At 36.1% G+C, this 27,210-nt stretch overlaps 1 protein-coding gene across 3 annotated transcripts in view; it reads right to left on the bottom strand.

The window, feature by feature from the left end:
- The window catches only part of LOC5568022 (small conductance calcium-activated potassium channel protein), an 806,025-nt gene that overhangs the window by 32,055 nt on the left and 746,760 nt on the right, over positions 1 to 27,210 (bottom strand). For all 3 annotated transcript variants that reach the window (XM_021853723.1, XM_021853725.1, XM_021853724.1), the window contains one exon: positions 6,720 to 6,855. In XM_021853723.1, coding sequence (XP_021709415.1) covers positions 6,720 to 6,855 — 136 coding nt within the window. The remainder of the gene's footprint in view (positions 1 to 6,719; positions 6,856 to 27,210) is intronic.

The raw sequence follows: 27,210 nt of genomic DNA on the forward strand, positions 1-27,210 counted from the left end.
ACATTATCTGTTCTGGTAAAGGTTCCCTCATTCCGCCAAGAAGACGAAAACAAATAATCAAGAAAAAATCCATTTATGATGTCATGGACACCTTCATTTGGATTTCCCTGGAATTTAAACGTTAAAAAATAAGCATGATGATATCAATAGTTCTGCCTTTGAATGTGCACTACTGTTTAATCTTGACAACGACATTTAGAACAAATTGATTACTTATTTTAACTAGTTGGTTTTCATTAGTTGTAGTCGTGCGTTGTACTTTGTACAACATCCTTGGTTTTGCAAATATCCCAGGAGCCTGACCACGTAGAAAGATGGCGTCTTCGGCAAAGTTGTTCGGTAATTCAAGGACTACCGTAAATTCGGGTGAAATTAATCAGAAGGGTGAAATTGATCACTGTGTCACTCGATTTTATTTCTTCCCAATGGAGCACAAATATCAATGTAACCTGCAGTGAATGAACGTTGTTTGTCGTAAGTATGTCCAAATTGTGTGTTGTGAAGTTTTTTGCGTTCAAAAATGTTCATTTCTATTAAAATAATGTAAAATTTCAAAATCTTGTACGGTGCAGTGTTGACAAACATCAATAAACTTCTAGTTCTAGACAAGGATTTGGACATGGTATAATCCTGAAAGTTTGTGAGGATGCTTAAGATATATCCCCAAACTAGATTTCATAACCAAAACTCGTACCAATTCGTTGGTTTGGTTGAAATTATTGAATTTCTGGTATATATCAGGAAATTCCTTAGGAAATTGCATACATTTAGGCGTTTTCTGCGTTATTCTTGAAAATTGATGATATCTAGTTTAGTTCAAAAGTTGTTAAAGTTTTTCTGCTTAAAATTCTTTGTTTTTCAAGGCATTTTATTAGAGTTACAAAAATAACACATCTGTAATTTTTTGATATATTATACAATTTTATTTTGCCTTTTGAATGCCGTCAAAAGATAATTTTTATGGTTGCCCCAATCAGAGATATTCACAATCAAAGTAGGCATGTTTTTGAGAGAAAAACAACAATATTTCCTCCTTTAACTACGCATTTTTCGAAGTTCTAAAAGTGTTTCATAAACTACTTTGATGAGAAATTTGAATTGAAAACTCTAGAGCCAGAAAACCAGTTTTGATCGGACCACCCTATGTCACCGTAGTAAAAAAGCTCTAAATCGGTCAATTGAAGAGATACAAAAAAACTTTTTTTGGCAAAGTTGCTTGAAATTGAATGGTCTACAACTTCGCTGAAGCATGTATAATATAATTTATACAAATAAGAAAGTTAGTTACACAATTTCTATGAAAATGTGGTCCACCCTAATTTTCAATAACACCAAACAAAGGGCCTTACTAATACATACAACTTTGTAGAAGACCGTTTTTGTCTAATGTTTCATTCTAAAGCTCAAAATGCATCTTTCCGCGTAAAACTGATTCCTGGACCACTGTGCATTGATCTAGCTAGTTGATTCAAAATTATGCCACCAGGCAGCGCTAGTGAGCATAAAACATTTGTTTTGCAAATATCTCAAGAGCTTGATCACTTAAAAAAAGCATCTTCGGCAGAGTTGTTCAGTTGCTGAAATGCTTTCTTTGTTTAGTACTTAAGTTCGAGATTGGGTAAAATAATGATAGCTGCTGTGCTTCTGAACAAGTTTGCCGAAGATGAAATTTTTCTAAAAAGTCAGGATCCTGAAGTATTTTTGGCTTAAATAATCATAGCCTTTGAGCTACTGAACTAATTTGCTGAAGTCGCTATCTTTCTAAATGGTCAGGATCCTGAAATATCTGAAAAACAAAAGTAAAAGTTCCATGTCTACTAGTGCCACTTAGCGGTGAAATTCCGAATTAAATGAGGTATAGTAATCCGGGGTAACATTGATCATTTTTTTGAATATTTCTTAAACATTTGGTTTAAAAATGCATGTGTTGTAAATTTTATATTTTTAAAACAAGTACTAGCACCCATTGCTCGTGTCTATGTATTGTATTTTGTTTTCTGAAAGTTCAAAGCATGTTTAAAAAAATGTTTTAAGTGATTTTTTTTATTTAGCTGATATGGGGTAACATTGATCACCCATTAAAACATCGTTTGGTAATATTTAAAATATCATTACTTACTAAAATCATGGTCCCTGAAGCCGAATATGAAGGCCAAACTCTTACAAGTCATTTACTTTTTGAGTTATTTTAAAATTAAAAACACTTTGGATTGTGGAATACGCCTAAAGGTAGGCAATTTCCTAAGGAAATTTTGCACGCTTTATAGTAATTTGTGAATTATGCTATTTTGAACATATTTATAAAAGTTTTGACAACGAAATCGTTTTCGGCGATGTCATTTTTAGTAACAAATGCATCTTGCTCATATCATTTTCAGAACTCATGTAAGACAAGATTCTTTGATGGTGTCATGCACAATCATGAAAATCTTTGTTTCCAAAAGTTGAAACATTTACGCATGAACACAACTTAATTTTCGCATAAACCTTATTGTTTATTAGCTCATGAATAGAAGAAAGCGAATCACCATTCATGCATTGAAAATATTTCATCAATAAATGTTGATTCGGACTGTTTACGAAGAGGGTTATTGCGATCAATGTTACCCCGGATTACGGTACCATCATATAGCGCTTTACTTCCAGAACAACTTTACTGAAGACCCAAACTTTGATAATGGAGTATAAATCGAACAAAATTGATTGAATTACGGAACATTTACAGGGCGTTGCATACCTTTAGGCGTTTGACGTTATATGGAAATATATGATTTAGATTACAAAAATGGCTCCAGTTAGCAAAAATGGTTCTCGCTAAGAGATTTGAGACCGAATTCGTGGTCTACTATAACTAGACTGCCAAGGATAAGTGACGAACTCATTATGACTTCATCAAATAGTGATCGGCAAGAATCGAGATTGGGAAGCGTTAGCATAATGAAGCGCACAGACGGTTTGACCTGCATTAACTCCGCCCCCCAAGTTAGTCAAACCAATTTATGTTGATGCTACCGTTTAGCCAACTGCCAAAATTTGTAGCAGCAACACTATATTTCTTCGTATGTTTTGAATGATCTCGACAAGTGAGGTGGATATGTAATTATTATTTTTCTAAACTCTGTGGGGTGAATATTTCTACGATTTTTGGGAAATTATTGTAGTAAGGGGGAACAGAATTTTCAAAATTCCACTAGAAATTTATCCACAGATTCTACCAGAAATTCCTCCGGGGAATTTTTCCTGGCATTCTTCCAGAGATTCGTTTAAAGCTTGTCTACAATTTATTCAGGATTTCCTCCATTCAATCCTTCAACGATCAATCCGAAAAAATCATCAAGTGGTTTCTTCAGTTATTCTTCTGGGCTTACTCCAAGGCTGCCTCCAAAAATCCTTCCAAAGATTGCTATAACAATTCTTCCAAAGATTCCTTCAGTAATTCTTCTAGAAATTAGTAACAAGGATTCCATCACATTACCCACGAATTATATCACGAATTCTTTGAAAAACTTGTCAAGGGATTCCTCAAGATCACCGGAAATTCCCCCAGGGATTTTATGTATACTTTTGTTGGGGCTTCCTCCTTAATTTCCACCAGGAGTTCCATCAGTAATTCCTCCAAGAATTTCTTCAGCGATTCTTTCCAGTAAATTTTCTACAGTTTCGAGAGATTTGCCTAGGGAATTTATCCTCCGGGGATTCTTCTTGAGAATCTTCAATAAATTCTTTTATAAATTACTCCAGTGTTTCCACCATAGACCCTACGAGGTATTCGTCCTGGGATTCATCTAGGAATTACTTCAAAAATCTACCGGATATTCCTCCGACCATTCTTTAAGAAATTTATCCACCATTACCTTTCAGTATTTTTTGCAGGAATTTATCCATTAAGAATTACTTAACAGAATCCTTAGGGAACTCCTTCGGGGATTGCTTGAATAGTTATTACAGAGGCATATTTAGGAATTTAACTACACAATTCTCTGAGAATTTCACCAGTAGTTTATTTGGTGATTTCTCAAAGGATTGCGCAAGAAATTGCTACATGGATTTTTCCAGATATTCTCCAAAAAAATCTTCCAGGTTTCTTCAAGGATTCATCCTGGAGGCATTCAGAAAAATGCTTAGTTCGTGGAATTCCTGGTAGATTCTCTCGCGGAAATATTAGTGTTTTTTTAGAAACAAATCTTGTAGATCCATTGGAAATTTTCTGGTAAATTTCTTGGAGGAATTTTTGATAACCTTAAATAAATTCTATGAGAGATCCTGGTAAAACCTTCTATATTTTCTGGTCGAACTTCTGACGAAACTCTGGAAGATTTTCCTGGTGGAAATTGTGGAGAAATTCTTGTGATATTCCCAGTGTTAACCCTGGTAAAACCTCTGGAAGTTCCCCTGGATTTCTAAAAAACTCTCTCGTAAAATTACCATTTAGAGAGACAGATGAAATGTTTGAAGAAATTACTTGGGGAATCTTTATAGGAAATTGAGATCAAATTCCTTGAGAAATTCATTGTGAAATCATTTGAGAAAATTTTGGTGGAATCCTTGGAGGATTTTTCCAGAATCCAGTGGAATTTCTATGAGAATTTAAGCTGAAATCCTAGGCGGTTTTTTAATGGAAATCCTGGAGAATTACCTGGTCAGGTTCCAGATGAAATCTTTGGAGGAATCTGGTGGAATCTTTTGAATAATTCCTGGAGGATTTATATAGAAGATTTTTAGTTCCAATCCTTAAAGAAAATCCTAGTGGATCCTCCTAAAGGAATTCATTTTTTCAATCCCAGAAGGAACTCCAAAATAGTCCCTGGAGGATATACTTGTTGATTCCCTAATTACTGGTAAAATCCTTACGAGATTTTTTCTGATAATCCTGCAGAGTCCCTGGAGATATTCCTCGAGAAATTCATAGAAAAACTGAAATTCCTTTAAAATTTCAGGAGGAATCCCTTGATGGATTTCGCGAGTAATTCCTTGAAAACTTCCGGTGGTGAAATCCTTATAAGGAATTTCTGGTAAATCCCTGGAAGAATTTCTAATAAGCCTCAAGAATACTTGGAGATATTCCGGGAAGAATTCCGAGAGGAATCCCTCAAGAAACTCCGAGATTAATTCCTTGAGGAATCTCTGGAGCCATCCCTTGATTAGTCCCTGAAGAAATCCCTTGAGGACTTCTTGGAAGAATCTCTTGAAGAGTTCTTTAGAGAAGAACTTCTGCAACAACCCCTGAAGGAACTCCTAATAGAATCTTTGGAGGATCTCCTGATGTAATGCCTAGACAAACTTCTGATGTAATCCCGTAAGGCATTCCAGATTAAATCACAGGACAAAATCTTCATTAAATTTCTGGAACATCCGATGGAATCATGAAGGAATTATTCATAAAACCCATGAAGGAATGGTAGAATTCCTAAAGAAATTTCTGTAGTATTACCTGAAGGAAATGATCTTTTGACGGAATCACAGGTAAAACTGCTGGTGGTTTTGCTACAGAAATAAGATAAAGATTGTGGGAAAACGCTAGTGAAATATATAGAAACAACTCAAGAGTGTACATTTGCTAGGACACCACGGCGTCGACGCTGTGTAAATACTCGAATTTTGACTTGCCATTGCCACCCATCTGCTTCGGTAGCTCATGGGACGTCGAAGCTTCAATTTGACATGCTGACGTCGATGTTCGTTCAACATCCCTATAGACAGTACGATCAGTTCGTCAAACATTTGACTCCACCCACCGGTGGTTTGAGCAAAATGAAACTCGTTTGATTTTGGCCGCCCGATTCGTCAACCCTCAAATCGGTTTCACAAACTGTTAAATTGGTTCGTCAAGCAGCCTCACACACAGTCAAACATAGCACCAACATGAGCATCAACCTGGGGGGCGGAGTCAATGTTGGTCAAACCTTCTGAGCGTCTGTGGGCTGCATAAGATATGGAATTGGTCTCACCAAAACGGACACAGCAATATCCTAGGCCGTTTTCTATATTTATCTCTTATAGTTGGCAGGTTAGCAACGCATTCCGATGGAGAAGTGATGTTCAAACTTGGTTGGAATATTTTAACAAATGTAGTTGAAAATTAAAATCATATATCTGGGCGCTGTATTGTTTATTGGTTTCTTCAGTTTTCTACTCATTGAGCATATTTTTTACAGGTGGTACTAGACATACAAGATGAACTTTTTCACGATGACGTTTTCATTTGACCACAGAATTTCTTATTAAAAGTATGCAATACTAATGAAGATTTGTTAGATGAATGTTTGAGCAGTTATGCTTCAGTGAAAAACTGTTAATGCTTCAAATGGTATTGTTGAGATGTGATAATGTTTTTGTTGGTAAAACTAACTTGGGGTGGTGATTAAAAAGATAAATTATGTGTCTGTGTCAACTGTAAATGTGCAATGTCTGCTTGAAAAAAAAAAAAAAAAGAATTTATATATGTCAAACAGAGCTACGTTTATTCGTTAACTGACTTTAAGGGGATTTTTTATCGTTCTCTAAGTTTTATTCCATTCATCTACTAATGCAATAGAAAAGCAGGCAACATTATCATTGAATGGATTGCTAGATTCCTACTGACTGTATCTTTATCAGTATGTAGTTTAGTTGAGTTGTTTTATTGATCTACTGCTTTTGATGGCGACTGGTTGAAGACGGCTTTCTTCGCTATAGTTTAACAGAACAATGAGAAAGAAATTTAGCTTGATATGACTCACCATAATACCCGTACTGACTGCAATGCCTCGGCCACAGTACGTGTTCGGTACGATATCGCCGAAGCCAACGCTTAGAAAGGTTATGGCGATTAACCACATGGCGTTCAATAGATTGGCATGTTCTTCATCATGAAACCTGTAGACAAATCGGTCAACAACCAAATAATGGATGATTTACTGCTGTACTCAATTGGGTTGGAATTTAGTTTTGGACAGAGCGAGTTTGGATTTGAAGGAATGTGTAACTATATTTCATGAAACAAAAACAAAAGTTGATTTATGAGGATCGCTGGCATTGAGTTTGTTGTGGGAATCTGAAAAATAGCTAGCTTTTTTTTTTTTGGTAAAGAACGGTTTAACGAACAGATGATGAAAGGAAAGGTGTTGATGATTAGATCGTTTGTTGCATAACTTGTTCTAGAGATTATGAGAACAGGTAAAGTACTGCTTAGCCTACGTGTGCTTTTAGAGAGAACCAACCAACCGTAACATTTCTTTTACTATCCTTAGGTTATTGAGCGCTGTTAATATTTAGGAACATCATTCAATGATAGGTGTCTTCCACCATGTAATGCAAATGTTCTTTGCTTGCTTTATGTTTAAACATTTTCCCTTATTATTATTTGCGTTTCATTTGAGATTATTGAGTCAATTTACATTACACCCCAGTATAAGCGAAAACATAAACGAAATCAAAAGTAACACACGAAAAACAGTTTGAACGAGAAGGGTTAATCGGAAAGGTATCAGTTATGTTTTCAAAACAGATAATACAGAGTTGGTAAAGTATCAGCCAAAACAGAAAAAAAGAGTAAACGTGAGATTCCAGGTAAAAGGTGTAGTAGAGCTTCGGTGAATGTGGTACAACAGTTTTGAAACATTTTGGTGACCAATAGCGTAGATAACCCATAGAGAGGACTGACCTTATGATTTGTCGAATTACTGCTAGGTGGTCAATTTTCTCGATGCGTGATCTTTATCCATTTTACGTGTAAGATTTGTGCTTTGAGAGTGAAGTTCCAAATAGGTAAAAGTTTGATTTTCGAAAGAAATGCTAGGAGAAAAACTTGATAATAAAAGTCGTACAGTGAGTGTACTTGTAGGTACATAACTTGCTTTTAAGCCACAAATTAAAGTCCATGATTGTAGAAAATATTTGTTTTTGCATAATAGAGGTTGTGACATCGTACAATATTGGAAGAATAGCTTTGATTCTGTTGCGGCGGCTATTGCTGTTAAGGTGTTAAAAGTGTATTTAGTATAGTCAACTCACTTGTTATTTTCAAGTATCTGTGTAGTATTGTGTGTTTGTTGCAAGTTGCATAAGCGCTGTGTATTTGTTGCGGTGTGCTTCTGGGATTAGTCGTTTTTTGAGCGAATTGCGTAACTGGTGGAATGCTGTGATGAGGAGTTTGTTTTGTACTTACCACCATTCCGCAAGTTAAAGTGATTCCCCGGCCGCAGTAAGTATTGGGAACGATGTCGCCATAGCCAACGCAAAGAAACGTTATCGCGGTTAGCCACATCGAGTTTAGCAAGTTTGCGTGTTCCTCGTCGTGGAATCTGTTCAGCCGAGCCCATTTTCGAGGTTCGTGGTTCGTTTTGCGTTGTTGTCGAAATTCAAGGAGACGGCGGAGGTTTGTCCCAGTTTCAGGGATTTGTTCATAGCAGATTGTATATTTTTTTAGTTTTGTACATTTTTTGCCGGGAAGAGAAGATGGTGATGATGACGTGTACGTGATGTAAGAGAAAGTAGTTTAAAATAACGATGATCCAGTGTTAGCAATATTATATTTGTCTGTAATATCAGAAAAGTAATTTTGCTGATATACAGTTGCGATATTCCGTTGGATCAGTTCAACATACCAATGTGCCACATATTTGTTTCATTTCTATAAAGATTAGATTTTGTGTATCTAGTAAATTTGAAATAGCTGAATCACATTCCGCTCTCAAAAATCAGATTTAGCACATCGCAAGTTTGAGGTACAGGTTGCCAAAACTGTATAAAATCCTGCTTTATCAATGTTAAAATCAAATTAAACTCTGATACTGGTAGATTGGTGCTTGGAACAAAAATTGTTCCGCTGTGTAAATATTGCAGTGTTTAGAAAACGGTAACCAAGAACAGATTCATCTAGTTTGGTCAGGTCACATTTGCCACATCAACTCTTGTCGATTCAGGGTTGATTGTTGATTTGAAAATCTTCGATGTAAAAATAATATTTTTTACTATTGTTGGATATTTCACGTGGATGATCAACATTTGAACTATAGTTCTAGTGCCTCATTGGAGGAATTGTTGGTACCACGAAGCAAGTCACGAGTGTAAACCAACGCAAAACAAACATCACAGGTTCGCGAACAAGCTTAGTGTAAGTATGTTCGCACCCGATTGCAAACTTTTACTCGCGAACAACCGAATAAGGTGTGATCCGAAAAAAGGAGTTCGTCAAAGTTTGTAGTCAAAAACCCCTAAAATCCAGAAAACTTGAAAAAAAAGAGCTTTTGTTTTTTCAAAAAAGGAAATTGGCTGTGAACAGCTTTGAACACGCTCACGAGCAGCTTTAGTTTCGTTTACTCATGAGCACAACAGATGCGAGTAAATCAGCAGTCTTATGCTAGCAAGCATGTTTGTAGAAACAACGTTTACAGTTCAGCAAATGTTTGCACTTTCCATCACTGTTGTGCTTTATTCTAACATTTTTGAGTCATATTTTGCAATTGAATGGGCCTTTTGCTTATCAAATTCTAAAGGTTTCCAGGAAGTTTAAAAAATTCTTTGTGTTGGAATATTTTCCTCGAAACTGGCGTAGTAGCTTTCAAAGACAAAAACAAACTGACAAAAAAATGAGTTGCTTATGTGTGACTGATTGGTAAATGCTGGGTATGGAGTATCATTAATTCCTCGCGTACCTGAAGGAACAAAATAGACCTTTATGTGGTCCTTAGGCTCCTGTCCAGCAACTCCTATGCTTTCCTCCTCGTGGTACTCACTGGGGTACGACCAACTTTAAGGAAGATCGGGTAACCAATCCCGATGAGCACTTCGGTCATATGCTGACAGGGAAGGGGGGTTTGCTTCTGTAAACCTGGTCTATACTGTCATGCTAGGAGCTACTCACAGGCAAGGATGAAAAAAAATCAGCTCTAACGACAAACAACACGGTATTTGAACGGTCCAAGAGGGCCATCGCTCTTGCAGCAACATGATTTCAACACCTCACCACGCGCGCTAATCATAAATATATCGAGCATCCGATAAACTGTTTGTCGTAGGACAAAGGGTTTGTCGGATATTGTAACAAGTTGCGATTAATGCGAATCAATTTAAAATTCACGGATAAACTTTCTCACATTGCATGCACGATTGACTTTAGGATCAAAAATGGTATGCTAGAAGTCATATCGTAGAGTGAAAGCGTGAAAATCTTCCAAAATTTATGAATTTGGTTTGCGAACAATTGATCGTTAGCATACATGCCGAGCGATTCATTTTTCGCGGAGCGAAGTTTGTTATGATGGCTTGACGACTAAGGGTTTATCGTTGTTGCTATGATCGCATGATAAAGAACAACCATGATGCATCATTTGTTTTATCATGATCACTAGATTTCCATCCCTGTTCACAGGCCCGGAGAGGCTGACCATTGGTCTGCACCTGAGACGAGACTCGCGAAGACGGTCTTCTTTTTCTGTGATTGCTGAGTTTTTTTTCTTATTCCACTTTGTGTTTATACCAATTATGCGCAAGCCGTTCAAATCCTCACATGAACCTCTCAGCAAAAAATGATTGAGTTTGCATCACATCGAATCATAAATAGCCGTTTGAGTGAAATTTCGTGCCAGCAAATGTAGCAGACATTAGAAATAATTAATCTTCTGCTTAGATTTATCAGCAACTTTGGAAAAACTGCTCCGCTGACTGAGGTTTTCAATAACAATTTACTTCGAACACAATACTTTTCACTTTTTCAGCCATAAAAACGGTGGGCTGCATTTGACGTTTCGTGAGAGGGGAATCTAGGCTGCATATGACGTTGATATTTTTCCTCTTCGCGAGTCTCTCTCAGGTCTGCATCGGCTGATAGGTACAATATGTAAAACAGAACAACTACCGTAAGAGTAGAAGGTAGCGGTAATAACATTTTTCGCAATTGTGCTGCTGTAGATTCTGCCAGAAGTAGCAACTTGTAAATTCTTGTGAAACTTTTTCTGTCAAAAGATCGATGATTCCCTGTTGAAATCCATTCAGATTTTCTCGATAACTGAAGCGCAAATTTCTTTAAAATTCCGACAAAAAAACAGCTAAACATTCTGAGAAATTTAAACAGAAATATAGTTCAGAATTTGTGAGCACAACAAAATTTCCAATGAAAGCCCCTGTGCAACATTTCAAAATAAATGGATATTGATTTGGCAGATTAAATTGACAGTTTGAAATTATCTTTTCTCATCAGCATACTGCTTCATAATTCTTTTGAACTTGTAACCAAATCCAACAAATATAAAAACTCCAAAGACTACTAATTGTTTGATCAGTACAAGAAAAAGTAATGGTTGTGGTTGTATTGTTTTGCTGGTGTTGCAAATGCGCCTAGTGCAATCTCTCGCTCGCAACGGGCTTAGAGAAAGAAATGTTACAATTTGAGACATTTGTATGCCGAAGCATACGGACGGGATTAGAATTTATTTCAGTTGACATTTGCCTCCGTTTGGCATATTGCGATCAAAAGCCAGAGGCGATGAACAGCCAGCCAGCCAACCAAGCCAGCAAGCAGCAATCTGTTGAAAGATACAGAGAGTTTTTATCCTGCCTGAGACGAAGACGACGACAACGAAACAAGTCATGATATTTTGTGGTCGTACAATGCACATGCGAGTTTTCTTATATGGGGCTTTGAGGATATGGAAAGATTTTCTGTGTACGGCAATGTTTCCAATAGTGCGATTGGTACGAAACGATACGAAACGATAAAAAGCGAACTTATCGATAATATATTATTTTTTGACAAAATTGATTAAGGGTTGACTTTAGACGTCTATCTCTGATTTTCTTCATGATGTAGTTAAAGCTTAGAATTAGTAACAAGAATCTTCATAAGAAGGACTATTTACAGGTTTCAGCCAATTTGGATGAGAAAAAAATTACAAACTCCATCTCCAAAAAAGCAACCAAATGAGTGCCTTTAGGGTTTGAGAAGAAAATTGTTCTTTTGTGACTCCAACATCAATTTTCAATTGGATATATCTTCTGTAGCTTCGTTCTCTTTGCAGGGCTTAGTTCATTTTTTTGGGTTTTAAAATAGCATTGGTGTTTTTTGTATAACACTGTAAAACTGACTAGATGCACAAACATTTATGAAGCTAAATAGGAAGCCGGATCCCATTCTTGGCTCTTTTCGCTCGCTTATGCAGTAGTGTTGTTCGAAATCTACAGAGCTTTGGTCAAAGTTTTACAATTTACTTTTCATATCATACCAACCAATATCTTCAATAGATCACTAGTTTCAATCCTAATTTGCTGTTTTTCGCAATCAATATACATATATTTCCAACAAAATGTTTTTCCAAGAATGATTATATGCAAACAAATCTTTACAGCGATCTGTTTTATAAATTAAGTACACATACAAAGTGCTTCATGGATTCTGCTCAATGTAACAGCCTAATTTTAGTGCTTGATAATATTGATACAAGGATGGAAAATAATACTTTGGATTCATTTGATAAGCATTTTTGTGTAAGGCCTTTTGTTCTGAACGAAGAGAAACATACATAAATTACTTAGAAACATACCAATTTACGGGTATAATACATAATATATACGAAATGCGAAAAATTTCTGGAAATATGCATTGAATTAGCTTTATTTTTTTGGGGCCATACTTAGCCGAGTGGTTAGAGTCCACGACTACAAATCAAAGCCATACTGAAGGTGTCTGGGTTCGGTCGGTCCAGGATCTTTTCGTAATGGAAATTTCCTTGACTTCCCTGGGCATAGAGTATCATCGTACCTGCCACACGATATACGAATGCGAAAATGGCAATTTAGGCAAAGAAAGCTCTCAGTTAATAACTGTGGAAGTGCTCATAAGAACACTAAGCCGGCTCTGTTCCAGTGGGAACATTAATGCCAAAAAGAAGAAGAAGTAGCTTTATTATCAATCGCTGAGAATTTCCCGGGATCCCGGAAATTTCCGGTAAATGACAATTTTATTTCCCGAGAAGTCAAATTACGGGAAAATTGGAAACTCTATATTCTGTTTTTAAAAGTTCACGGCAAGATGGCAAAATAGCAATCCTTCAACGCAGAAATTGTAGTCCAAACCATCGATCTATCTACATAAATAAAATGGAATGGTGTTTGAATGCCACGAACTGGTGTGAGAACGGGTCAACGAATTTACATAATCCTTCCACCGTTGAACAGGCTATATTGATGAGAAGATTCGATAGAAAAATACGAGTGATGATGATTACGCATTCATTATTTTATATGTTTTTCTTATGACTTGCAGTACTACTTAGCTATTTTCAAGCAAGACCTAATGGCTAAAATATTAACGTCCCATAAAAAAATATAAAATTTCCATAAAAAATGTAAAATCAGACATCATGTATACGCGCTTCACATCAAGAGCTTGAGATCAGCTTGCCATGAGCGCACAAAATTAACCGCGCGCTTGAGCACGTGCTATGGTGAGACACATTTTTTTAGATCTCATGTAGCAATGTACTAGCTCAATCAATCACATCTGCACTGGCTCATGTGCCGTCTCATGAGAAAATCTCAATGTGACAGTGCATTTGAGACTCGCTGCCAAAGGTTCCAAAAGCAAGGGAAAGGGATCAAATCATGGATTAAACTGCCTGTAAGCACTGACGCGGTTCAACGCGGTTAAGATTCTAGCATTTGAATTGAAAAACTTGTGCTGGCCACCAAAGAAGCATAGACATAGACCGAAGCCGTATGCTTCCGTGGAGCTGTTGTACTAGGCAAACATAACTGCAAAAAAAGTATTCCAAGTAAGCGCATGCGACGAGCCTCACGAGATGTCTCATGAGACTCGCTCACTAAGATATATTTTGTACGTATCTGCATCTCGTGTCTCACATAATCTGTGAGCTGCGATATGGGATATCGCATGGCACACTAGCTCATTTAGGTATACATGAGAAATACGACACTCTGTGTAAAATTTGCCAGTAAAGAAACAAGGGTAAAATCAACAGAAAAGTTAAAAATTGACATAAAAAATAAAGAAGTGCATAGAAAAAACAAAATTTTCCATAAATAAAAACATTTTGAGCAATAAATAAATTCAAAAGTGCAGTAGAATCAACAATAATCTCACTAAATAAATATCAAATTTTACATTTAAAAACCTCAAAATGTCCCTATTTTCTTCAAAAAAAGCAAGAAATAATTTTAAATTTTCCACAAAAAAAGTCAAAATTTGCCATAAATAAATAATAATTCGCCCACAATAAATCAAAAATTTCCAATAAAAAAAATCAAAAAAAGCAATAGCAGTAAATGCAAAGTTGCAATAAACAAACCCAACTGAGCAATTCAAAATGACAATCAATACATGAAAATGTTGTAGAAAATTCCAATATTTAAGTAAAACTTTCCATAAAAATAACGTAATTTTCCAATAATGAGTAATAATGTGTGTAATGGATTTCATAAATTTTCAGTCAAACTGAAGCATTGTTTTCACAATTGGAGCTAATTAGTCGTCGTATATAGATGTAGTAATGGCATTTGAGAGTTCGATAATCAATTACGTAAGAATTTAGGGGAGGGGAGAGCGGGGAGATTGGCCGGGTTTGAAAAAATATTTCTTGCCATATAGAAAAAAATAATGTTTCATACAAAAAATCATACATGGAGGGGAGGCGAGGTTTCGAAAAATCACAAAAAAATGTATTTTAGTACAACCCATCGTTTGGCGCTACAATTTTAATTATTTTGGCAAAGTTGAAATGAAACATGGAACATTGAATATCTAATCTTCCAATATTAGGACATTTTAGAGATGTTTTCTCCCTAAAATCTGAAATAGATTATTCCAAATTTTCTATTACTGTTTGAAGTAATCTACAATTTCTAGGCTTCAAGTATGGCTGGAGATATAAAATGAATCAGTTCAAATCCTGTGAGTTCTATGGATTTTTTTCTTCCGTCAAAAAGCTCGAAAAACGGCTCTCACTATGACCTTCCAACACTTTTGTCTTGGTATAACAAATATGTGATATCGGAAATGTGTGAAACTTACTGCTAAAGAAAATAATAGGTCAAATTATTATACCATACACGAATACTGAAATTATTCCGCTTAATTGCATAGAGCCATGCCTTCAAAGTCTGTACGGATAATTTGCGGACAACCTGCAGAGAAAAAAATTGAAAAAATAAAAACACATTTTCTACACTGAAAAAAAAAAATATATTCAAAACTTTATAGTCGATTTAAAAAAACGGCCATTTCAGATATTAATCATCCTTAAGCAAAAAGTTTCGTAATTAAATTTACTAAAAGTCGTCCATGTATTGTAAATTGGGCATATTTTAGGGAATTTTTTTTTCTAACATCGAATTTTTTAAGTCCCAAAGTTTTTTTTTACTTAGTTTTATAAACCGGTATAACTTGAAAACGGTAAGACCTACAAAAAAGTGTTGTATGGGGGACTGTCGTGAAATATCCTGACGTTTTAGAGAAAAATATTGAAAAAATAAAAACATATTTTCTACACTGAAAAAAAAAAAATATATTCAAAACTTTAAAGTCGATTTCAAAAAAACGGTCATTTCAGATTTTGATCATCCTTAAGCAAAAAGTTTCGTAATTAAATTTACTAAAAGTAGTCCATACATTGCAAATTGGGCATATTTTAGGGAATAAAGTTGTTCTAAATTCAAAACTGAAATTTATTTTTTCAAAGATTTTGTTTTAAACCGTCAAATATGATTGTGTCATCGTTCTTTATATATAACTCTTGATCTTTATCCAATGACAACTTTCAGTATTGAGTGAGTATTCGCAAATTCTATTAAGTATCAAGTTATGCAGCGTATCACCATGGGTAAGAATTTGGAATTCGTAGATCAGACCTGATACGGTTGGGCATAAAACAAGTTGGTCACCCTGAACTATCTGCATATAATGCACTTTTATACATTGAATAAAGGAGCAAATTTGGTGGATCATAGAAAACGACTATGACGAAATGCATCAAAAGTTTTGCCTGTAGGATAGTTTTTCTACTCATGATGAATTAGTTTATTGCGATTTCCCTTTTTTATTACATTCCATGGACGAAAATGTGGTTTTGATGACTTAAAAGATGGCTCCCATTGAAATTAAGTTGACAATAAATTCAATTTAAAATAATCAAACAAAAGAATTGCGTTTATCCTCTGTCACGTGAGTTGGGACGAGTCGACTGAGGCGACGAAAGCTGACTTGCTTTCATTTGAGATCAGCTTGTCTTCATCCGACCTGCAGAATAAGTCAAACTGATAAAAATGACAACAAGTAACGTTAACAACGCAAGGATTCAATCGATTTTGTGGTGGAGTCTGGGCAATCAGCTAAAATATCAAAACATCGCTCGTCGCTGAAGGCATGCAGTTTGATAAAAAAAAACTGGTATACCAATGCAAATTTCTCAAAATCTATCAAGTTGTTGCAGCATATGCAACCTTCAGTAATAATATCTATCATATATGCTTTACCCTTTGCGAATTATACAATCACTGTGTGTGAAAATGCCAATGATCTGAAATATTCCTGTTCGACTAAATTTTCGGATAGCTACTTTTTTATATGCTACTTAAAGCAATTTAATTCTTTTCGACCATCCGACAAAATGTCCATTCGACCAAATGTACTTTCGAATAAACGTCATTCGACTAAATGTCATTCGACCAAATGTCAGATTCAATATAGGGTGTCCCAGAAAGTATGGGCGACTTGAATAACGAGAATCATAATATATTTTCGAACAAAAAAATATTTTTATATTTTTCTATTTTGCCTTAGGGGATCCTAAATGCTGCATGTGACATTTTTGTTTCATAAAACAACCTGTCACATTGAAATTTTTGATTCTGGAAAATCAATTCTTATGTAACCAGCACAGACCCTACTTTTGTGTTTAGTTGGAACTTAACTCTACTAGTAATGAATGTTTTTATCAAAAATCTTCGATATGCACAAGAATTTTTGTTAAAAATTTTGTTTGGTTTTGCTAGAAAATATTTGAAAGAATAGTAAAATTCTAAATAATCTCTAGTTGTTCTTTCTGCATAAGGTTACCTCATGAAAGCATAGCTTTTCAGATATTTTGAATAAAATCTGAAATGAATTACTTTTGAATAGGCAACAAAAATTTTAGATTTTTGCAAGTTTAACGTTATGTAGGGACTTAGTTTTGATCCTTATATAAAACGACCTTAACTGAATTCGGATTTTTAGTTTCTTCCAAATTTCATGTACTTAAGTTTAAATTATCGGCATCGGCATAAATATATTTTTTCAGATTTTAATTTACATACTATATGACCTGCCACAAATTTCGTACAACAAAGGCGCTAAGATATAAAGCAATATGTACAAAACAGATAATAAGAGATTCTAGAAACCAATAAACATGTAGCGAAACAAATCTCTCGAAATTCAAAATCTGCTCTCGATAAGTGCAAGAATTCTTCTTCTTCTTCTTGGCATTAACGTCCTCACTGGGACAGAGCCTGCTTCTCAGCTTAGTGTTCTTATGAGCACTTCCACAGTTATTAACTGAGAGCTTTCTTTGCCAAAGTTGCCATTTTCGCATTCGTATATCGTGTGGCAGGTACGATGATACTCTATGCCCAGGGAAGTCAAGGAAATTTCCATTACGAAAAGATCCTGGACCGACCGGGAATCGAACCCAGACACCTTCAGCATGGCTTTGCTTTGTAGCCGCGGACTCTAACCACTCGGCTAAGGAAGGTCCCCAAATGCAAGAATAGAATGTATGAAAATTAGATTTTTGTCCGATTTTATTATAGTCTCGAAATGGCAGAATGGTAAAGTCATGCTTATACTTTCTGGGACACCCTTTAGAGGCCCCAAAGTACAACCTAAAAAGATCCTTGATCGAACTCCCAACTCTCATAGTGAATAGCTACGCGCTACGGCTATTTATATCGTTTCGTTCCATTCATATTCATAAGCATTTATGATTTTCAAATTTCATGAGATTAAAAGTTATTTATAAATAAATAAATAAATTATAATTTTTTATCGGAACATAGTTTAACAGCATTGAAAACTATATTTTTATTTACATAGTTTGTTGCTAAAAATATATTCTATTTTGGATAGGTTTACAGTATAGTATCCTGCGGGAGGACATGTTCTCCTTTTTGATCACATGTTTTCCCGTCCTTTTTTGTCCTCATTTTTCAAGGTGAGCAAATATCATATTTCAATTAAATTCTTGTCGCTCAACATTTTTGTTGCATTGTCTTAGCATTACTTGATGAAGTAAAGGTCAAGAACATAAATTGAAGGACAAATTGTTTTTTGACTGAAGTTTCTTTGAATTCTTGTGAAGATAAAATCAAATCGCTATTCTTCATTCCCAGATGTATTAAGCTTTTATTGATTACACTGTTAACTTTCGTTTTACTTAGAAGCTTTTACAATATTAAAAACATGTTTTAATAACGCTTTTGCTTCAGTAAACCGCGACCCCATCTAATACTATTTCTCAGAATGTTCCGTTACCACGACTTCTATAGCACGACATATACCATTAGTCTGAATGAAATAATCCTAGGGTAACAAAATTCGTGGTAATGGACTATTTTTATAGATTCAGGAAATCTTATGTGAAACAAGTTGAAGATGTTCGAGAAGAATCAATTTCTTCCTTGTATGATTACTAAGCAGAAGGCCATAAGGTCAACTCCAGTACTTCAGTATTTGAAAAAAAAAAAAGGTTAAACGTTGATCAACCGTTGATGTCGCAAAGACGTGGCCAGAGTAGCACTTACTATTGTTAAATTTATATGTTCGTTTTTTTTAAGCCAGTCACACAGTCCTTTCTAAAATTTACATCTGGTTAACCTAATTTTTGATCAATTATTTACTAGGCCAGCTTCACATTTCAAAAAGACATGTACAATTCAAGTGATTTTGCGATGATTTTAGTGTATGTGTCAGACATTTTGAAGCATAAAATTATGAGCTAATATTTGTTCTACTTCTGGCACTCGTTGTGCCGCATTACTCAAAGTAAAACTCAACGTTGTTTTCAACAATCGTATTTGCTATCTGTCGTTTGCTGCCGATTCACGCAAACACCAGAAACCACCGTGAGCAAAACGAGACGTTCTGGGAGTTCGATTGTTGAACTGGAAGCTCCACTCTCCGGGGGATGCTTTTTCTCTTATTGCCATTGATGTGGTGGAGTGTGTATTCTACCGTTTCCACCTGAAACGCTTGCCCCGACTGGAAGCAATGTTAAGACTTTTGTGTATTTATGGGATATGAATAATAATCCAATCGTATCAGATATGATTCAATTTCCATCCGATGGCAGAAGGTTGCAACGCTGAACTTGGGAGTGTCGTTTTTCGTACCTTGAACAGGCTAGCTTTAGTAGAGACATTAAAGGTCAGTCGCTGGCGTTCCATATATTTTAGTGAAACTATTGCGCATCAAACTAGGCGATTGATTGACTATACTTCGTCGTTGAAAATGTGCTATGGCAAACAAAAATAAGCTGGCATGCGTCTCCATTAGCTTGTTCTGAAGTGAAATGTGCCTCCTGCTCTTATGAACAATCTGATGGAGACGCATGGCTGCTCATTAGACCTATTCAAATGTCTGGAAGTTCCTCAGTTATCCAGTATTTTGATTTTTCATGTCGAAATTAACTTCTGGTCAAAATTTCAGTCAATTTGGAGAAAATTTAGATTTTTTTCAAATTAATTATGTGTGTTTGGGCTATTTTCAAGCTTTAAAAATTCATAACTACTGAACGGAACATTGAAACTTATCGGAAATACCTTTACATAGTAGTTTATTCAATTCTACGAACATTTGTCAAACACGGTTTTATGATTGGAGCAAGTTTAAACATAGTTTGGTTGAGGTTTGTGCTTCAAGGTTCTTGAAAATCATTATTTTTAGAGAGTGTTCTACCTGAAAAACATACCTGTATGAAACTTTCGGATTTTGAATTTCCAGAACATGATGACTATGTATTTCTAAAACTCAATCTCGTTTAAAGATACCTTTTATCTTACGAAAATAAATTGTAAAAAATAGGCAATTAGGAAGCATATTCGTAAATCCGCTGTGGGTGAGCCAAGAACACCACCATGAGCTTCAAGGAATGTAAAAATTGAACACGTTAGCACTGCTTTTTCTCAGTCGATGATAATGATTGTTTTTAACCTTCGGGCTGTCGCGCTGTTGTACTTTGTACAACAGTTGTGATTTATATGCTATCATTTTGCAACAAAGATAGCTATCGACATAAAACCAAAATGTATTCCTCAAGAATCTTCTTAAGAACAATACTTGATAGTTTTTATTTACAGTATGGCCCTTTATAACGCGGTAAAATCAATAAATGTACGTGAAAGTCGCATAATAATGAACGCACTTTATACGGTTCGAGTAATCCACAGTTTGAAATCGGTATATCTCAAAATCCAGATAATATAGAAACTTGGGGTCTATAGTAAAGTTGTTCTGGAGGTGAAGCGCTATCTGATAGTACCTCATTTAATTCGGAATTTGACCGCTGGGTGGCACTAGTGGGCATGGAAGTTTTACTTTTGTTTTGCAAATATTTCAGGATCCTGACCATTTAGAAGGATGTCGTCTTCGGCAAAGTTGTTTAGTAAGGTAAGGACTATCATTGGTCAAGCTAGTTGATTCAAAATTTAGCCACTTTGCGGCGCTAGTGAGCATGAAACTTTTGATTGCAGATATTTCAAGAGCCTAACCACTTAGAAAGATAGTGTCTTCGGCAAAGTAGTTCAGTAGCTCAAGGACTATCATTATTTGAGCCAAGAAATAGGATATTTCGCCACTAGGCGGCACTAGTGAGCATGAAATTTTTGTTTTGCGGATGCTGCAGAATCTTGACTTTTTAGACAGGCACATTCGACAAAGTTGTTCAGATGCTCTGGGACTATCATTATTTTACTAAATCTCTAATTTGAGGGATTGAACAAAGAAATAATTTAACCTACTGAACAACTTTGCCGAAGACGCCATCTTTCTAAGTGATTAGTCTCCTGAGATATTTTAGAAACAAATGTTTTATACTCACTAGCGCCGCCTAGTGGTAAAGTTTTGAATTAACTAGCTCAAACAATGATAGTCCTTGAGTTACCGAACAACTTTGCCGAAGACGCCATCTTTCGAAGTGGTCAGGATCCTGAGATCTGCGAAACTAAAATTTTCTGCTCACTAGCGCCGCCTAGTGGCAAAATCCCGAATTTTTTGGCTAAAATAATAATAGCCCTTGAGCTACTGAACAATTTTGCCGAATACGTCATCTGTCTAAGTGGTCAGACTCCTGGGATATTCGCAAAACCAAGGGTGTTGTACAAAGTACAACGCGCGACTACTCGCGTTACAAAAATTCGCGCGACGACCGAAAGGTTAAATCGTTCTGAATAGTCAGTGAAATATGATCAAAAAAATCATTACTCGGAAAGAAAAAGCAATGCTAACTTGTTCAATTCATTCATTCGACGATGCATGTGTCATGCACGATTTAACTATCATCAGGTTGGGATGGGTTGTTCGATCTTTGGGCATTTTTTGTAATGTATTTCCTAAAGCAACATGTAAGCTGTTAATGGTTAAAGATTACTTGAGCTTGAGCTAGAGCTTGATTGGCCGCCCGTAGATGCTACTCCAGTATCGCCAGATCAGCTGCACTTACACAAGGAACTTGTGTACTTGGGACTAACAGACACCCTCAGTGTATAAGTGCTGGTGATCTTCTATTTTTAGGCTATAATGGCGCCTGCCACGTCAGAATGCAGACCAATGTGGGGAAAGGGGGAGGAAATGATGTTGCACTTATACTAGCCCACTGTAGAAGGTGGAGTCCGACTGCATCTACGCCAGTTCATGTGGAGTGTATGACTGATAGTGTGAGACTGCCTATGTATCAGGCGTAAGGAAAGGCATGCGCATGGAAGAATGGAAGCGTTAGGGAAACGGTTTCTTGTCCGTCTCTGGTTCTAGCTTTTGCTATGAACGAATAGTTTGAGTGTGGTAGATTTGGAATGGAAGACAGAAGCAAGTGAAAGATATATAACTACAAAGTACGAGGGAAGGGACGGGCCTGGGATTGAACCCATGACCTTCTGCTTATGAAGCAGAAGCGGTAGCCATCAGACCACCAACCCAGTCTTCTGTTAATGGTTAAAGATTACATAGATTTATTATGTTTGTTTCCCGTTGACTAGTGCCTGGAAAAATAATGCCAATGTGTATTTACTTATGCAAAAAACTGTGATTTATGGGTACTGTGGAGAACTAATCTCGATCAAACGATGTTTAAACTTATTTTAATCTTATTGGCATGTTCGACAAACTTTAACAGAATAGAATTAGCTTTCAATAGGTGGTAACAGCAAGTGATTTTGATTTATGAGTATTGAGTTATGATTTTTGCAATTTCTCATCGTAATAGGCGGTTTTTCATCACGCCAATCTGTCATGAAACGGCCTACTTTCCTTCACTGAAGTATGCAGTGCGGGAATAGTCATTACGCAACTGAAATCAGTGCTACGCAACGCTTTCTCATTACGCAACCGTTTTGAGTTACGTAATGAATCATTACACAACATTTTTTCAGAAATTGTAAAATAAAGGTGAATGCATTCTGATATAATTTCTGATATCCTCAAATGGTCTTCTACGAAATTACAAAAAATATTGTACGTTACTCGTTGCAGAACTCGATTTTTACAGCACTCGTCGTAATTATCCTACTTGGCAAGCCTCGTAGGATAAATTTACGACTCGCGCTGTAAAAATCATCATTCTGCAACTTGTTCCGTAAACTACCATTTTCAAACCTTAAAATAAGCCTAAAAACACATTTTAAACTTGAAGCATAGTGAAATCTCTATAAAATGAGCTGAAAATTTGACCAGACATTGTTCTGAGCATGAAAATTCGGAATACTGCTTGACCGGAAGATTTCCAGACATTTTTTTCAAATATGAACAGGTCTACTGCTCATACTGATCATGTGCTCAAATTTGAATCATAGGTGTCGATACCTCTTGACAATATCATGATGGGTTCCTTCATTAGATCAATAATCTGCTAGCTATAATTGATTTCTGCATTATGTTTATATCATTAATCCCCTCATCCAATCTTGATGATCCCATCGATATAAAGTAATCACTGTTTTAGTGTGCTAACTTATGTACTCTATAGCATAGGTTCGTAGTCATTGAGGCTAACGAAAGGATTTCTGTTATTTGTTGAGTACGTTATGAATAGCATGACGAAGTGTTGATTTTACTTCACCAACACTCAAAAACATCGAACACGTTTCAATTTAGGATAGTACAGTGGCACATTGTTTTGATCCAACGGAATACGCAAACATGTTATGGCTATAAAAAGGTGGAGAAACTATATAGCGGATGAGCAAACAAGGGGGTGAACAGATATCCATAACATTCATATTAAGTTTCTATGGAGAAATTCGATAAAAGATAACATCTTTGTTGTTGTTTTTTGCGCTTTGTGGATGTTGTAGGTGGCCGGTATGTTTATTTGTTGTTTTGCATTGAGGTGAAACAAATATGTGACACATATAAATGAGACGTTGCTGATCTTTCGAATAAACAAGTTATCGAAACGTTAAGTATGTGTGTGAACAAAGAACAGAATTTGTATAACATTTAGTAAGGTGGAAACAAGAATTAGCAAACAACGAATGCTGTTCAACACATTGAACATAGAACAGAGATAGAGAAAGGAAGTAATAGTAGTAAGGGCAATAGAACAGAGCAACGAAACAGTAAAAGTTATTCAAAATGTGTAACGTGTAACGGAAAAGAAGTGGGGAGGAAAAGTGGATAGAGCGTTTTAGCGTTTCGATGAATCATTACATTGAAAGATGGTTTTGTTATATAGCAAATAAAAAAGTTGTTATGAAATGAAATTCCGGAATGGTTGAAACTCTCCGAAAAAAGATACTTTTCCTTAGCCAATACACATACGCGTTGAGATTAGCGATATAAACTACTGCTGTTCGTTGTTTGGTTTACAGTGACATCTAAAGAAATGTGATAGCGGTTCAAAAGTATCAAGTACAAATATTGTCGATTGAGATATTTCACGATTACATTACCAATAAATAAACATACTTATTAATCCTTTTAACTTTTTTGTTTTTAGATATTTTTGTATCATTTTTTCACATGTTTTCGAAAAAAAAAACATGTAGTCATTTGGTTCTGGAGATATTACAAAATTCCTGGAGAATCTACGCATTGAAATAACCCTGACTACAGATTTTTTCTCATGTTTAGTTATACGCTTTTATGACAATATGTTTTGAAAATATAAGGTAAATTGATGAACCCACTTTTGAACAATGAGAATTATGCAAATCCGTCAACCCGTTTGGAAGCCAACTCGTGACCTACAAACACCATTCCATTTCTATTTATATAAAGATATGCTTCCTCTATTGATCACAATTTTTTGTTGCTCTTAAATGTAAATGTGTGAAACACGTCAAGATTCTTTTAAATTGCCACTGTATGCCGAACAAGTAGTTTTACAAAGTCAAACAAGTAGTCAACAAAGGTTGGAGTTTCCGGCAATTTTTTTTTTCTGTTTGGTAGAGAGATGCTAACGATTGGATATTGGTATGGACATGACTATGAACGTTTAGCTTCAGCAAGGCATAAAAAGGCAAAAGTCCAGTATCCCGATCTGAAGATAAAGAACTTCAACACCACTTGCAGAGAGGCCATCGACATCTCACAAAAAAGAAACTAAGCAGCTTATAATGAACAAACAGCTAATAACTTTCGATCTTTTTGTGCTACCTTGCAACAATTTTCTTGCTTTTGAAAGTTTTTTTTTAGCAACGTTGTGAGATTTGTTGTCCGATTTTATTCGAATAAAAGAGCATCCCGAGCAGAATTTTTCGCGCAAGAAACCTTAAATAAAAATGAATTATGGCCTTAATTTCTGTTCAAATGTACCTACCAAACATACAAACAAATACTTTTAATTTTATTGGAGAATCAAAAATGTAGATTTGAGTACCGTAAAAAGGGATAACTTTGATAGTGTTTTGGAAGAAAATCTGAACATATATGCATTCTGTTTTAAAGATTATTATTTTATGTTTTCAAAACAAGTACTGGTATCTCAGCTATCAATTGCAGTTGAAAGATAACAGAACGAAAAAAAAATGAATGAACCGATAGTTTTTCATAAAATTGAAAGTCTATTTTCGGTTTTGGGATAACTTTCATAATGGGTATGTTAACACATTGTAATTGGAACTTAATTGGAGAGTATTAATAAAGAACGTGGATTAGAAATTGTTCATAAAATAACATAATTTATATAAAAATTCACTTACAAAAGTGTTTTTAGTTTACACATGCTTGACGAACACCATTATAAGACTTATGAATTGGTATGAAATAATATTTCTAAAAACGTATCGATTGATAATTTAAGGCTGCTTGGGCACATCAGGAGTTAATCATCAATATTAACCTCCTTTTCCCGAGCAGCCTAGATAGCCGCGTAGTGTCGGTAGCGGTTGTTTCAACTGGCTAAGAATTAGCACTACGGACTGCCTGTTCCGGTGGTAAAAGTCCACCTCACAGGTGACCCCTAATTTATGGTGTGATGCGTACCGTGCCTAAGAATGAATGGTTAGGGGGGTCTAAATAAAACCTAACCGCAAACGGAGCCTGTGGGGTACCAGGGCGCCCTCCACAGTATTGAGTCCTTCCTGTGCTACCCGGAGCAATGGTGCAGGTGACCTTGTGTTTCTCCGAGATAATCGGCTGCCCTTCTTCAGTCTCTATCTTGAGGCTTAATAAGGGTGGGATTATGAATATGTTGACATTTAATTTAAATTATCACCTATATGGATTCGCATTATGCGTTTTACACAGTGTATTCTGTGCTCTTTCGCCTTTGGCGACTTTAAATAGACACCGATCTGGTTTTTTCGTTGCTGGTCTTTTTCGTGCTGAGATTGCAAAAAGCTTAATCCTGCCTAGTTTGGGTAGTGGCTACGGTTAGGTTAGCTCAGATCAATCTTCAGCATAAAAGAACAGCAACGATCAATCTTTGCAGACTCATGCAAAATGGTGCAGCCCAAGTGGCGCTAGTTCAAGAACCCTACTTTCGTAGAGGGAACTTCTATCTAGGTAACCTTGTGGACCCAGTTTTTGCTACTTTTAGCAAGCTTGAAATGGCAAACTCGCGCTCCATGCCCCGCGCATGCGTGCTCGTTAATAAAGCAATCGTTGCTACACTCATATCTGAGTTAACTACCAGAGATGTATGTGCTGTCACAATCGATGTTTCTGTTGGTGACCTCAACAGGAAATACGTCTATTGTTCGGTATATTTACCACATGATGAACCATCCCCAACGGATGACTTCAAACGAGTTGTCGTACACTGCGTAACAAAAGGCCTTCCGCTGATTGTGGGCAGTGATGCCAATGCTCATCACATCATCTGGGGCAGCTCGGATATCAATTTGAGAGGCTCCAGTCTGATGGAATACTTAAGTAGTACAGACCTTGGATTACTTAACATAGGCAATCGCCCAACCTTTATGGTTTCTAATAGAGAAGAAGTGTTAGACATAACGCTCTGCTCGAATAGAATCAGTCACGAGTTGACGAATTGGCATGTATCAGATGAGGAATCATTATCTGATCATCGCTACATCTTCTTTGAACATTCAAATGTAACTGCGCAGACTTTGCGTTTTAGGAATCCCCGGTCAACAAACTGGGAACTCTACATTGAATTGGTTGCGACCAAATTTCATGGATATTCTCCGTCCATTGAAAATCCAAGTGATCTGGATGATGCCGTTGATACTACAACATCCTACATTATGGAAGCTTTTGAAGAAGCATGTCCTCTGCGGTCTGTAAAGACTACAAGAGGGACCCCATGGTGGAATTCCGATCTGACTAGACTCAGGAAACAATGTAGAAGGAGTTGGAACAGACGCCGTTCAGCTGGATCAGAGTCGTTCAAGTCAGCTCGCAAGGCTTACAAGAAGGCTCTTCGTTCTGCTGAACGATCTGGCTGGAAAAACCTTTGTACAAATGTTTCCAGTTTGAGTGAAGTCAGTCGGTTGAACAAAATTCTTGCAAAATCTAAGGATTTCCAAGTGAACGAAATTCGCTTACCTAATGGTGACTTTACTTCT

This window comes from Aedes aegypti, chromosome 3, assembly GCF_002204515.2.
Source record: "Aedes aegypti strain LVP_AGWG chromosome 3, AaegL5.0 Primary Assembly, whole genome shotgun sequence".
Lineage (NCBI taxonomy): Eukaryota > Metazoa > Arthropoda > Insecta > Diptera > Culicidae > Aedes > Aedes aegypti.